The 14,850-nt window shown below is 39.6% G+C and overlaps 1 protein-coding gene across 2 annotated transcripts; it reads left to right on the top strand.

Moving 5' to 3' along the window:
- Positions 1 to 337: 337 nt before the first annotated feature.
- Positions 338 to 13,770, top strand: pkp2 (plakophilin 2). 2 transcript variants are annotated; one of them, XM_084711342.1, is made up of 13 exons: positions 346 to 616; positions 3,052 to 3,122; positions 4,515 to 5,149; positions 5,232 to 5,370; positions 6,524 to 6,731; positions 7,155 to 7,332; positions 9,308 to 9,425; positions 10,131 to 10,292; positions 11,186 to 11,362; positions 12,385 to 12,538; positions 12,699 to 12,891; positions 13,020 to 13,107; positions 13,626 to 13,770. In XM_084711342.1, the coding sequence occupies exons 1-13, from the start codon at positions 430 to 432 to the stop codon at positions 13,692 to 13,694; spliced, it is 2,379 nt and encodes a 792-aa protein (XP_084567468.1). In that variant the 5' UTR covers positions 346 to 429; the 3' UTR covers positions 13,695 to 13,770. The 2 variants fall into 2 exon arrangements, 1 of the variants encoding a protein (XP_084567468.1); XR_014769008.1 differs by lacking the exon at positions 13,626 to 13,770 and having other exon boundaries at positions 338 to 616; positions 12,704 to 12,891.
- Positions 13,771 to 14,850: the final 1,080 nt, after the last annotated feature.

The raw sequence follows: 14,850 nt of genomic DNA on the forward strand, positions 1-14,850 counted from the left end.
GACTTACATTGTAGAGACAAATGAACAGCCAGTGTGATTATTAGTTAATAACCACATTAGATTTTCTAAATCTAGACTTTTGTTGCCTAAACCTAACCAAGATGTGAGTGAATCAATGAATGAATGAATCAACAAATAAATAAAAATAATCTTTAAACTAAGTTAAATGAAACTACAACTGTTAGTACAGTACTTGAGTAAATAGCTTAGTTACACAGCACATATTGACTGTGAAAAGTAACTTTAACAGATACCAGTGCCAGCAGCGACACCTGACACCTCAGGTGCGTCGCCTGTAGCTCCGCCCTCCTCAGTGTCAGCACGACGTCGACCCACCTGAGTGGGGACAAAAGAGGACTAAACATTAACCCAGGAACAGCACCTGTATGTTGTAAATGAAGACGTAGACTCCTGACGGACTCGTTCGCGATGGAGGATGGTTTATTTTTTAAGTCGGCGTTACCTGCGCAGGACTCGTCCGTGTTGGAGGACTCCAGTCTGGCTCTGCCGACGGCGAGGTCGTCCGGGAAAGAGACTCCGAGCGACCGCAGCCGGCGCGTCCAGCAGCAGGTCCAGCTCACACTGGCGCGGAAGGCGAGAAAGACTCTGTCAAACGGTAAAGTTCGTTTTGAAGTGTTCCTCCGCTGTTAGGATTAATATGTGGCTGAATTACAGAACACCACAGAAGAAGAAGAACCCAGATGTTATCTCGCAGGTTTCAAGAGATGCACATCAGGCCACACCTATCTGACAGATTGTGTTACTCCTATTTTTTTCAGATTTGTGTATGATAGGCAAGTTTCTCCCCATAAAGATCTCAGATAGTTTCATTTTAACTGTTAAACACTGACTGTGTGAAACTGTCGAGTATTTTACAAGAAAAACAACAAAGACCAGATGTTGAGACCCTCTTGAGGTGTCCTACTTCCACTACCAAACCCTGAAGTGGCCCCTGTGTGTGGCCCCCTGGAGATCTGCTATCATTTAGACTAAATCCAGGCTTGTGTTGTGACTGAAACACATGCCTTATCATAGTAGTAAGCTCGTCAGACAGGTTTCTGTAGTTTCATTCATCAGCCTAAAGGGAGATGGTAGTGACAGCTGACAGAGATTAAATTCAGTATATCACCCACTGGCCTGCTTCCCTGAGGGGCCATGTCCTTATGTATTATGCACTGGTAACCTATATGAAGATGTGGGTGAGTCAGTCGTCAACCAAAAATAATAATAATGTTTGTAGGACAGCACTGATTTCATTCCTTAAAAGATCAGTGTGCCATTGCTGCTTAATGGGGTTGTTATATTTAGACAAGATGATTTAGTATGTTGGCTTCTCTTTTTTCAAAGAGATGGATCCCTAAAGAGAGAGATTAAGTTCCTGAACTAAACTGGGTGTGAAGGAATTTCAGACCCCATGTGTTTTTCAAGACTGACTAACCACTGTAGAGTCGTTCTGATACCAGTATTGAAAAATGTCTCCGATACACCTGAAAAGTGTGCAAGTCTATGCATCAATGTAGTTTATTAAGACCGAAACAGGACCCTAGACTTCCCAGCAGCATACCCATTTTTTTCCAGGATGGCGAAGTTAGTCAGTCAGTAGTCAGAAATGGTTTAACCTGAGCCAGGCATATACACTTGCACTTTGAAGCAGTTTTATCAGATCAGTACTTGGTATTGGCCAGTGATTATCAAAAACAGTTGCAGATTAATTTAATTCTCGATTAATAATCGATTAATGATTTAATTGTTGCACCTCTGATATACATCTCTATTAACCAGAGACATTGCAAGAAAGTTGTTCAGATCTGTCACTAGCTATGTTTACTTCACATATTAATAGGGCTGCAAGTAAGTGATCGATCGCTTGGTTATAAAAATCAGAAAATAAATGGTGGTATCCTGAAAGTTCTTATTTTGTCTGACACAATGTTGCCCCCAAAACCCCAGTATCTCTCAGGCTGTACACCTGGAAGATAACTTCTAGAAATAATGGGTTTTGTCAGGCCTTTGGGGAGATAAGCTGCACATTAGGGCTCAACAGTTAATTGAAATTTAATCCAAATTGCAATATGGCCTACTGAATTTTTCAAATTGCAGGAGGTGCAATATTTGTCAAAGGTGAAATGTTTATCAAAATAGTATTTTACATTAAATATTGTCATGCTGCAGAGAAGTCTACAGACTTAAGAAAAAATATTTATTTGGCACATAAATCACACTATAATTGTTTTAGTGTTTTTTTTTTCAATAAAAATGGGAATAATAATGGAAAAATTACCATTCTTTCTAAAATTGCACATCATAATGCAATTGAAATGTCAGTCAAAAACAATTCAAGTGACATATTTTTTCCAAAATTGTTCAGCCCTAATAAGAATACCACCAGCACTTTAGCCAACATGATGACAGAATAAACAGCGAGGTGTTTTCTACCATGGGCACCTAAGCATTTTCTTCATAGTGCCTGAGCTGAAAGAAACAAAGAAAACCAAACTGAGACACATTTTGTGTCATTATGTCTGCTTCTGTCCTCTCTTTATCTGCTGTATGAAATGAAAGTTCATTGCTCTTTGAAAGAGTGTACTTGCACAATGTTGCTATTCTCATTATATCACTGGCATAAAACGGTCTTTAAATGACAATAATATATAATTTCTGGGATAATGTGTTGCACGCTGGGAAGATAATGTCTAGAAATAATGGTCAGGCCTTGTTGGAGATGTGCTTCACAAACCGGGCATTTGTATCAGTTATATCAGTCGATGATGAACATAAATAATCGACATGGGCATTCTGTTTTATCTCTGTTTCCCTGCTTCTCCCTCTGCCTTCCTCTTGTTGGTCCCTCTTTATGCAAATCCCCACGACATTTGATTTGCACTAGTTTACAGAGACGCTCGCAGCACTATGAGTGTGTCCCGTACGCTCGTGGCTCAGTCAGGGTGGGAGTCGTCCTCCTCACCTGAGGAAGAGTTAGTGTTGCCGAGTGTTTAGGTAATTACAGTGTGAAACTGTACACTCTGACAAAACCTCTTCAACTTGTTTCAGGTGGTGTCCCATTACAGAAAAACACTTCGAAGAGCTTTGATGCCACAGATGGACATTTACCAAACATGAAGGTACGGGACTGGTTCGCCTCACTGTATCTATTTACTCATGCATGCACAAACACACACAAACAATTTAGAGATATTTTTCATTGTCTTCATGTGTCACTAAAACATTCATCTGATTGTTCTTTTTCCCTGCTGAAACTGGTCTGATCGGCTTTGAAGTCTCTACTTTCACAACAGATAATCAAACGCACTCAGTTCAATACTTTGCTTGTTTCAGTTGTCCTCTCTTTGAATTTTGCACCTGTCCATTATAAAAGCACTGCACAGACATGTTGCACGCTATAATTTGAATGTAGTCAAATGGTCTGCTGCGGCTTTGTGTTCAGAGCCTCCAGCACTATCAAATGAATCGTTGTGCTCTTACATTTGGCCAGTAGTGGAAAAAGCATTCAAATCACTTACTGGAGTACAATTAGTGATGTCACAATATTAATTTCTCATTCATGACAACTGCACTGGGGCGAATTCTTATATAAATTATATTAAGGCTTAAACTTATGCCTGATTGAGGCCGTGCCCGCTTTGAGTGACAGATGGCGCCGTCAGAGACGGCTAGCTGTTAGGTAGCCATTTCAATTGGTCACCTCGGCTCCACTCATGCTCCACCTTTTTGTCCAGTTGTGGTTTAGCTAGGAGTTAGTTGAGTCAGGTGTTGGCAAGATGCCGATGGCTGGAGCCACTCCTTAATGAGCTTCACCATGGCTTGGTATGCTAACCTGGCAAGGGGAAAACTACATTATAATCTCATGATGTAATACACAATTGTGTTGTGATACAGCACAGAGTAAGAGCACACATTTCAAACATTGTATGTAATTGAAACCACACTGACTGTGGCTCAGTAGTGGTTTGTTCTGTATACAGATGTTAAGTAACACATACATCAAGACTGAATGGAAAAAATGCAGTATATAAATTAAAATAACTAATTATATGTACAAGTCATCATAATGACTTGGTGAACAGTTAATTAGTTTGCGATACTATGCATTTTGGACTATTATGCTAGCTGCTAAATTTAAAGTCCTCCCAGACAGTGTTTGAATTTTTTGGAGGTGGGAGAGTACTGTACATGTGAATATATGCCTACGTAAAAAAGCAAAGAGAAAGAGAAATTATTAACTGTTGCAATGCCAGAAATTGTTCTGTTCAAATAAATGTGTATGTTGAAAAGTTCTTCACTGTTAGGTTATTGGTATTATTATTTCAGGAACCTAAATATATAGGAAAATCTAAAATTTACACAAAATATTTCTTCTAAATATGGCGTACTCTTTAACTGCTATTGATTTTTTATTGTGGGCTGTTTTTTCAGAGCTAATAAAAGAGGAAAGGAAAGTGAGAATATCAGAGAATAAACATTTAAGTGTGAATTATGTGCTTTTTTGTCCTCAGGTAAATGGATTGGGTTTCACTAACCGCTCTCTTTCGAGCCACCAAGTGCAAAAACCTTCCAGGAGGATGGAGGTGTCTCCACCACAGAGCCCAGAGTTTCCTCGTAGTCACTTCAATCACAGTGCCCTCCGTTACGGGACGTACACCCATCCAGGACCCAGTCGCTCACACGTGGCGGGCACTGTGCTGGACCGCTCATTTGGTTCTGATTCATTTCGTCGATATGCCTTCTCAGAGGCGCCACGTGCCACACGACCTCAAGCGTCCACAGCCGCATTGGACAGCTTCCGCCGGAGGTCGCTCAGGCAGACGGCGGCACCGCAGCCTGTGTTTACAAGAGGAGTGTTTCAGCAGAGTGGTGAATATGGCTCCCGCCGGAGTCACCACCAGACTATTGTCAAACAGGATAGACAGCCTGTGTGGGGACAGCCGGTACAAAGTGCTGATATGATGTCTGGTGCTGTCCAGCCTCATGACGGCTTGTCCTGGTTGGCTAAGGTCAGAAGGGCGGGTCAGGGGTTCCGCAGAATGAATTCATACCCGCCCTCGGTCACCAGCATAGAAGTGGATGGGAGGAGATCTCTGGAAGTAGAACTGCCCATCCAGCCGATACAGGCGCAGAATGTCATGACAGTGTAAGATCTGTGCGCATTTAATGATTTGATATGGTCTAGTATTGGTTGAGAATTTTTTATTCATGGCTGTCTTCCCACACAGGAAGTCAGAGAACAAGCCTCCAGAGATGACGATAGAGAGGGCCGTGAACCTGTTGACCCAGGACAATGAGGAGACACTGATCTGTGCAGCCAGCTACATACAGAATCAATGTTTGAAGAGCACTGATGCTAAAAAGATTGTATGTTTAGATGTATAAGATAATTTTACAGAGATTCTTACACATTAAAGGAATAGGTCTGATTTTTTGAACTGGGGTTATCCATAGTCAGTGTATTACTCATAGTAGATGGCAGTCAACATGCTCCCAGTATGCAGGAGTACTTGCGCAGCAAGCTAAGCAATGTACTGTTGTGGACAGGGTCAAATACTAGTATTTCCATAGCCACCAAACTCCTTTGATAAAAACAACAATTCCACCCCCAAAGAAAACAGGAGTTGCTGATCTACTGCTGCACTGATTGGTTAGTTTTTTTGTTTGACTTAGGTGTTTTAAAGGGTCAGTTCAGATTCACTGAAATCACAAAATAACACAAACAAACTAACAGATTGAAAGTGATATTACTGTTTTTTCTGATGCAGTCTGGTTCCTTCGGCGAGAGTGACATATGATTTTTATAATGGTGGTTTCTCATCAGAAAAAGCTAAGCGACAGCAAGGTCAACAGCTTGCTAAATATACTGTACTCTTTAACTGCTATTGTTTTTTTTTTTATTGTGGGCTATTTTTTCAGAGCTAAAATACATTTCTTTCTGCTGACCCTGTCCACAGCAGTATATTGCTTAGCTTAGCTTCCTACACCAGTTCTCGTGCTGCTTCTATAAACCGTTATCTACTGTACGTAATACACTGACTGTAGATATGTAACTCATACAACCTCACTTAAAAAAAAATCAAACTATCCCTTTAATAGCTGACTATAATGCCATATGACAGACAGAATAATGAGAGAAGATCTGGAGGGTTAAGGTCTGCACCGTAATGTTATAATTAAAGCTTAAACCTCCTCCAGATATTGTTTGTAGTAGGATTTACTGCCACATTTCAGCAGACAGAAGCCAAGTTACGGATATCCAGACGGGTTTTAAACTTTTTGGATTTTGGTCCAAACCTGACTTCTCTGAGACACTTCAGGGATTATAGATATAGCAAGGGAGAGTTCAGTTTATATGACTTGACAAAATCTTTAGCAGTGATATCAGTCCTTTCATGTTTTGTTGGTTGTCTTTGATGACCATGGTAAATAATTATCATATCAAACTTTCAGAAAAAGGCATGGCTTTTAGATATTCTACCAATGAATCTGTCAATCAATGATCCACTCTCGTCTCCAGGTATACTATCTTCGTGGGATTGGAAAGCTCCTGCAGCTCCTCAGCATTGACAATGAGGAGGTGCAGAGCGCTGCCGCTGGTGCTCTACGTAATGTCGTTTATCAGAGCGCCGAAAACAAGATGGAGGTGAAGGAAAATGATGGCCTGGCCACGATTTTGAGTGCACTGAAAAGCAGCCGTGATGTGGAGACCAGACGAGAACTTACTGGTCAGTTGTTTACCCAACTACACAATCAGGAACTCCGATGTTTAAAAACTCACTCAGCTTGTCTTTCCACTCTTTTGATAGTCACCAACTCTGCTTTAGTTGAAATAAACCCTTAATTTATGGCATTAGATGTAGAAATATTGCAAAAGGAGCAAAAGCAAGGCCACTAAAAGTATTTGTTTTTGCCAGTGACAGGCTTAGATTGTGTCTGACAACATTATGGAAAGAGACAGTTTTGTTAAAGAGGAAGATCCTTTTCATTTAAGCAGAAGCAGCAGCTTCATCACTCTCTAAGTAAAAGTCTGAAAAAAACGTCTTGGCTCACTGTATAACTAAATAACTAAATTGTGCAAGCAGGAAAAACTGCAATTCTGAGATATATATCTTTGCATATAATAAAGTATATTTCCATCTCACTTCTAGGTCTTTTGTGGAACCTTTCCTCTCATGACCTTTTGAAGGAGCGCCTCTCCAAAGAGGCATTGTATGTCCTCACCAAGTCAGTCCTGGTGCCCAGTTCTGGCATTTCTGAAGGCGAGAACCCAAAAGACGAGCTCCTCGCTGATGATGCTGTTTTTCACAACGCTACTGGCTGCCTGAGGTAGGCTTCTTTGTTGGCTTTGTATTAGTCAGTCAGGGAGCTTTTGCAGTGTAGATTATATACCAATACTGGTGTCATATAATCAGCTTGTATTGTACAGAATTTGAAAACATCTTCAAATATCACTTTGTATCCTGAAGAAACTTTGATTATACTTCACTTATTTTATCAGCAATGACCACAAAAATCACATTTTTGGATCAGTATGGACCAGAATGGCCAAAAGTTGAATTTGTTTTCTATCAGCAGTGGAAAAAGAAGCACAGCAGAGCTCATGTTTGCTGACTGTGCAGCGTATGGCAAAGAGTTTATGATTACAAAGGGCAAGAGTTAACAGATGGTAGAGCAACAGTAATATACTGAATCCGTCTCTGCCAAGCTGAGTTATGAGTAAACAGTCGCTGAGCATGGAGTGAACTTTTATCGTCCTTCATCTGAATCTTGCTGTAATAATAAGCAGGAATATTGACCGTATATCTGTGGAAAGAAGAATTTCTCTTTTTGATTTCTTGTGGATCTTGTTGGCAAAAACCCAATAAAAGTTAAGAAAATGAGCAGCAACACAGCTACTTCTTTATGAGTTGAAGAAATATTCAGTCTCTCTGTTTAACCTTGAGAAGACTAATCATCTACAGCCATGCTAGCAGCTTTCTGAGGTTGTCCTTCAGCTAAATTGGTACCATGCCATTCCTGTGACGGCCCAATATTTCAAAACCTCAGTAGTCTGAAAAATGTCCCATCGGACCGAAAGCCCTTTTGTCTGACAGGCTGTCATCTCGAAACCAAATGCCCATTGTTCCAAAAATGCACACTCTTCCTATGGCATGGTGGTGCAGTGGTTTGGACTTTAGGTCAATTGTCCTTTCAGTACCCCTGCACAGCGACTGCCCACTGCTCCTAATACTAGGATTGTTTAAATGCAGAGACAGAGTCTGACTCTGTCATTGTGCAGTTGTGAGTTCAGTTACTGCCAGCCCTGAACATGGTACTGAATCAGCAGGTGTTTTGCCCTTAATAGGTTGTCTTTCTGGTGTTGCAGACAAATTTCTAATGTCAGAATAAAATCCTGACCTGAGTCATTACGGTTAACCCTAACTTCACTCTACCCATAACCTATGTTGCATGGAGAGTGTTTATTTTCGGAGCAGTGGGTGTTCAGAGCACTGCAAAAATAACCTTTTCACGCTTCAAAGCTGTGTTAAATTGTGATAATTTCTTCTTCATGAGCCACATATAATAACTTTAGTTTCTACTGGCTACACCATGAAATAAAGCTTAAAGGAAAACTGATATTCTTTCAAACTGATAAATCATCACTGTCATGTTTCTTATACATTTTCTCTATTATCGTGGCATTGCATTAAACCACAGTATCTCTGCTGTGGTCTGAGATTATGTATCATACTTTTTGACTTAGTTGTTAAGACATATATCATCCCTCTGTTTACAAAGCAGGAGATATCAGACGCACTGCTCCCCTGGCAACTACAGCCAGATCAAATGAATGAAAGACTGAATTATTCATCGAGCTCTCTCTTTTCTCTGCTCTGCTGAACTGAAATCACTCAGTCCTCGCTGGCCCAGTGTTCTCAAGTTCTCTCTAATCATGTTCTCAAACCTTTTGAGCTCCCTGCGGATGAGAAAAATGATGAGTTCCTCTGCGATTTATATTTCATCTCAGCACAAAGAGCCCATTGTGCGGAGTTAGAATGTTAATTGTTGTATTTATGTTGCTGGGGAAATTGGATTACATAAAAATGTTTTGTTAGTCTCCAAAATCATTTGTTATGGTTGCTGTTGGCTTTGACAAGAGATCCAAAACAGTGCAACAATTAACTTTTCAGAATTATATGGTTGATGTTTTTATTTAGCTCAATATAATGTGGGAAGTCCTTGTTATGTGGCTCTGTGGTACTGAAAACCTCTTATCTGATTGCCACATTACCTTGATTGTTTTGACTGTTTGTGTCTCCAGAAATCTGAGCTCTGCTGGTCCAGATGGCAGGAAAGCAATGAGGGAGTGTGAGAATCTCATTGACTCTCTGGTCTACTACATCCGGGGAGCCATAGCCGACTATAAGACAGATGACAAGGTGAAATGAAAATGATAAGCATTCAAGAGAAACCTTCACAGTCTGTTTCACAACAGCTCAGCCGTTTGATCTGAAGTACGACCTGTTACGGGTCCAAATGTGGGAATTTCTGCATCTTTGCGGTATCGCTGCAGTAGATGGTGGTCGACGTGCTCCCAGTTTTGAGAAGCAAAGAGGGGCACAAGCTAAACAAGCCAAGCAATGTACTGGTGTTTACAGGGTAAGCAACAAAAGGTATTTTAGCCACTTTAAAAAAGTCCACCTAAAAAAAAAATCAATATTAGTTTAAGTCTACAGCATATTTAGAATATTTTCAGCACTTTACTTTGCAGTCAGACAGCCTTTTCCAACCAGAAAACACTTTCATATGAATCAACTATTGCTTTCCCTAGATAAACCAAACTCCATAGCCAAAATTGGCACGGGAGTTGCTGGTCTACTGCTGCCTTTGTCTGTTAGTGTTACTGTGTAACACCAGTGAATCCGAAGTATCCTTTTAAAACGGTCACACAGTAAGTTTTTTTTTAGGTGAACCCATTTTACGGAGCTAAAATACATTTTGTTGCAGTACATGGCTTAGGTGCTGACTGATGGGGTTGTATGAATAAATACTTCATACAACCTCATATTATATAATCTGAACTATCCCTTTCAGCTTCCTGTGCTGTATTTAATTTGCTTTTTCTCTGTGCATCTGCTCTGAAGTCCACAGAAAACTGCGTCTGCATCTTGCACAACCTCTCTTATCAGATAGAGGCAGAGCTTCCTAAGACGTACACCAGAGATCTCAGAGAATCTCGACAAAACTTGGCTCCCAAACCTGAGGCTGTCGGATGCTTTTCTTATCGCAGTGCCAAGATCACAGAGGTAATCCCTGCGGACAAAAATCCACACTGACAATACAAAAGATGTCCTTGTGTTGTAATATTTGAGATATTCTGTGAAAGCTGCAGGATTGCTGCAGGTTTAATCACCCGTAAAACAGTTTCTTAGAAGGCGATCATGCTTATCTTTCTCCTGCCCCTTAAAGTGCCCCTTTAAGGCTTTAAAGAATAGAAGAATAGAATTTAAATGTGTTATACTTCTGTGATGTAAAATATTTCAGTGTGAATTATGCTACATAAGTATATTTAGAAATATAAACAAAGTTTTTGCAAACTGCATACACACACTTATATAATGATATTAATCTGCCAGCTAGAATGACCCATAAGTAAAGTGTGGTTGTATATAATGTGCAGGGTAAGTTAGCCTCCCCAAATCATTTTTGATTGGATAACTTCCTGTACAGTATACACCTCCAGATTTGGGAAGAATCAAACATATTTTAATGTATTACAGGAGGATAAAGTAGATATATTAAGCATGAAACAAGACCTAAATTAAAAATAAACACTTTGGAAAAATGTATTTCATATTTTCACTTCTTTACAAATCCTTGCATACCCTTTAGACCCCTTAAACAATCATCTGCAATGCAGATACTCAGTGACTGCTGCATTGGGCAGCATAAATTGTTTATAATTATATGAATTTACAGTATGATGATGGTGCAGAATGGCGTAGCTGCTCAGCCGGTCTTCCCTGGTTAATTCAACTTTAAATGCCTGCACAAGCAAACACACAAGAAGCAAGAAAAACCAAACAAGACAAAGGAGAATAATGTTTGCCATTCATTGTTAATCTGCTGGATAATAGCTGCCTCTTGTTTATATGAACCCACTGATCTAAAATGAGCTGCACTGTTCCTCCTCACGCAGCATCTGGAGCGACAGTGCCCCCTGCTGGAGGAGAATGCCAACCCTCGTGGCATAGAGTGGTTGTGGAGCGCCATCACTATCCGGATGTACCTGTCGCTGATGGCCCGCAGTGTGCGTCACTACACCCAGGAGGCTGCCATCGGAGCGCTGCAGAACATTACGGCTGGGAACGGAGCGGTGAGAAGGGACAGAAACTGAAGTTCAGCTCTGTTTATTTTTAGAGCCTCACTGGTTCTTTGTTTGAAGAGGAAAGAACAACGTAGATCTAATTGTACTTTTTTAGATTCACATGTGAGTTGAAAGTTTTAGATAATTTAGATAATTAAAATGTAAAATAAAATACAGTTGTAAAACAATTACAAGTAGAGGTTGGGATGTCAAATTTGTTGTCCAAAGTTGTGGCAGGGATGCAAAATATTTTTTACACATTAATTCGTTAGGCATCGTGATTAATACTGACAAAATATTCATCTCAAGTTGCCAAAGTGAGTTCAAAGTCTTAAAATTGCTTAATCTCTTGAACAACAGTCAAAACACCCAATATGTAGTTCTCTAGAACCATTAAAGTTCCAGTGTGTAAAATTTATGGGGATTTATGGGGTTAAGTATGGGGTTAGTTTGTCCAGAATGGACAAACTAAACACGGGCTCTAGATGCAGCTTTTTGGAAGGGGTTGGTGAGAGGAGATTTTTGCAATCTGCAAGCTCACTGCTAGATGCCGCTAAGTCCAACACACTGGTCCTTCAAGAAAGAAATATACTGTATTTAATTACTTTACCTGATCTGTGGATTTATGAAAGGAAATGAAGCACAGGTGACAACTGGGGGCTTTTAGAAAGTTGCGGATATGAACTTTTAAATTCATCATCATATAAAATGGAGAAATTCAAGCAATTCTTTCATATTCTTAATTAATATATAAGTCAAAATACTGATTAATGGTGGTCAGCTAAGGTCAGGAAAAATTGTGGCATGACAAAAACATGTGCATGTGGTTGTAGTTTGTTGCTAATTTATATACTTATTTTAAAAGGCACTGTGAGTATTTTCATAATTAAAAAAACAACTATTTGCCACACTGTTTACAAGAAATTATTGATGTAATCAAACCTTTAACAGCATCAGAAAACATAGCAGTTATTATGTATGAAGACCTGTAAATCAAATTTAAATTTGATATATTTTCTGTGTCCTGGCAGCTGATTGAAGCCATCACCTTCACTATTGTTCAACGGGAAAATGGCCTCCAGCACATCAAGAAGATGTTAGAGGAGGGCGAGAGTGATGTGAAGAGGACGGCCATATCGCTAATAAGAAACCTGTCGCGCTACCAGGAGCTGCAGCCTGAAATCGGTACCCGTTTCCATTCGAACCTGAGACACTTTGAGCTTTTGAATATTATTTTTCTCCGCACAGAATTTGTTCGCTGACCATTTTGTTCACATTTGGACAGAAACTGCTGCTTTATAACTGTGCACACTTTCAACATACCTTTGATTTGTTTGCTTTGAAGTGAAGCAGGTGCTGCCAGAGATAGTGGGGATGCTCCCCAACGACGACACCGGCACCGACCTGCCCACTGAGGTGACAGCCAGTCTGTGTTACATCCTGACTAACCTGAGTCAGGGCAACAGGCAGCATGTCAGGGCCATCGTCAATGAGGGAGCGCTCCCAAAGATCATCAACATCAGCAACAAGGACAACGGGTCAGTCCACCTGACACACACCTCACATTTCACAGCCATAGAACCTTTAACCTCTGATGTGCAGTGTTTATTATACCTACATAATATGTATATACGGTTTAGAATAATTTCTGCTTTCATTTTCCTAGTTATGGTCCAAGCAGAGCGGGTCAGGCGGCGTGCGTCCTGCTGCACGCCATGTGGAAACACAGTGATCTACATGGAGCCTACAGGAAGGTGGGTTCATATCCACATGATACAACACAGTATAACACATAAACTGTCTCAGTGGTGGAAGAAGTATCTTTACTAAAGTTAAAGTACTAATACCACACTGTGAAAATTAGGGGTAATTAATTAATCGATGATCAATTCATCAAGCAAGTAAAATTTAACTGATTGAGGGAGGACAACACATTTGTTGTATTGTTTGGCATAAGCATAGTTTTTATGTTTTTTAAAATAACAATTAATCGATTAATCGCTCATTAATCTTATGATCGATTAAGGAAAGTGCTTACAATTTGCAACCCAAGTGAAAATATATGACTACAAGTCTTTTTAATGACATTTTAATGTCTCTGGTTGTATCTGGTTGTTGTCTGTAGTTTAAAATCCAGGAGCAGCACTGCTTCATATGAGCCTCGCTGTCTGCCACCATGTCTTTTTTGATACTACCACTGGGGGGCACCACAGTGAAAAAAAAAGATCAACATAAACACAGTGTCCATAATCAACACTTTTGTTCTCAACAGTGTGGATACAGGAAATCTGATTTTGTCAACGCAAGGACGACAAAGGCTGCGAACTCTGGAGCGCACTGATCCGATGATCCTCAAAGAACCGAAGCAGAACAGCACTTCACCAAATCACGCAAAGCACATCTTCCTCCTGTCATGGATCATCTCTGTCACACAATTTAGAGATTAAACAAAAGTGAAATACTTTATCTCCTCAATCCTGCATTGTGTCTACTTTTCCCTTAAGGGCTTTAAAATTGTAAATTTATTAGCTTTCTTATGTCAGAGCTGCAGTTACTGTAGTGTTAGTTAGCTTCATCGTTTTAATCATATTACATAGGAAAACATACTGTATTAGAATAGAGATAGAAGGAGTTGCAGAACACTGTCACTTTACCAAACATGACTTTTTTTCATTTCTTCAGACCTTTAAAAGGACTTTTTTAGTTTTGTTGAGATTTACATACTTCTGTCCACTGTCCTGCTGCCTCATGGTTAGAATCACTGACAGATGAATGTAGAAACTTTTACCTGAAAACTAGTTTGAAGTATTCCTTCATGTTTGTGTAGTTTTTTTTTTTTTTTCTTTTTTTAATGTAGCGGCAGCTGAGAAAACTGTTTTGTGTGTTTTGTTTTGTTAAGCACTTCAGGCGACACAGTCATAGACCTTTTTTAACAGCCTGTTAGGGCAAATACAGATGTTATCAATGATAATTTAAGTCTTGTTCCTTTTAGTGTATCTAGTTTCATTAGTGACACAAGTGTTTACTGTTTCATATCAATATGACTGCTTTGAAAAAGTGCTATTTAAAAAAAGAACCACAATGAAAATGTTCAAATACTCACACCAAAGAACTTGTGAAGGATAAAAATCAAATGAACTGCAATATTTTTGACAAACCATGTTATATTATTGTACAGTGTATTTTTAAATAGGTTGACTTCCTGCTGTAGCACACAAAAACAGGCTGATCTGTTGCTCTCTGACACGAGTTGTTTCCTCAAACAAATAAACAGTGTTGAATGAAACACATTGTTGTCATGTTTTGAGAAAACTAAATTACTGAAGAAAATGCCAGAATATATTTTTTTCTCCTAATAAAATCGCCCATAGCTTTATAATTAATGCTACAAAAAGGTCAGTCACTGTCAAAGTGTTGTATAATGACAAATTACTGTTTTTTAAAATATAATATACTGTAGATATGCCCTCATGCTGCAGGTACAGTGAATGTAATTT

Source organism: Lutjanus erythropterus, chromosome 22 (assembly GCF_056507025.1).
Source record: "Lutjanus erythropterus isolate fLutEry1 chromosome 22, fLutEry1.hap2, whole genome shotgun sequence".
In the NCBI taxonomy this organism is placed as follows: domain Eukaryota; kingdom Metazoa; phylum Chordata; class Actinopteri; order Lutjaniformes; family Lutjanidae; genus Lutjanus; species Lutjanus erythropterus.

Bases quoted from the DNA above. Each gene is read 5' to 3' on its own strand.
- pkp2 (XM_084711342.1), top strand. From the start codon at position 430: ATGGAGGATGGTTTATTTTTTAAGTCGGCGTTACCTGCGCAGGACTCG. The intron at 5,371-6,523 runs GTATGTTTAGAT...TCTCGTCTCCAG, and splicing joins GCACTGATGCTAAAAAGATT to GTATACTATCTTCGTGGGAT. The intron at 10,293-11,185 runs GTAATCCCTGCG...CTCCTCACGCAG, and splicing joins GCAGTGCCAAGATCACAGAG to CATCTGGAGCGACAGTGCCC.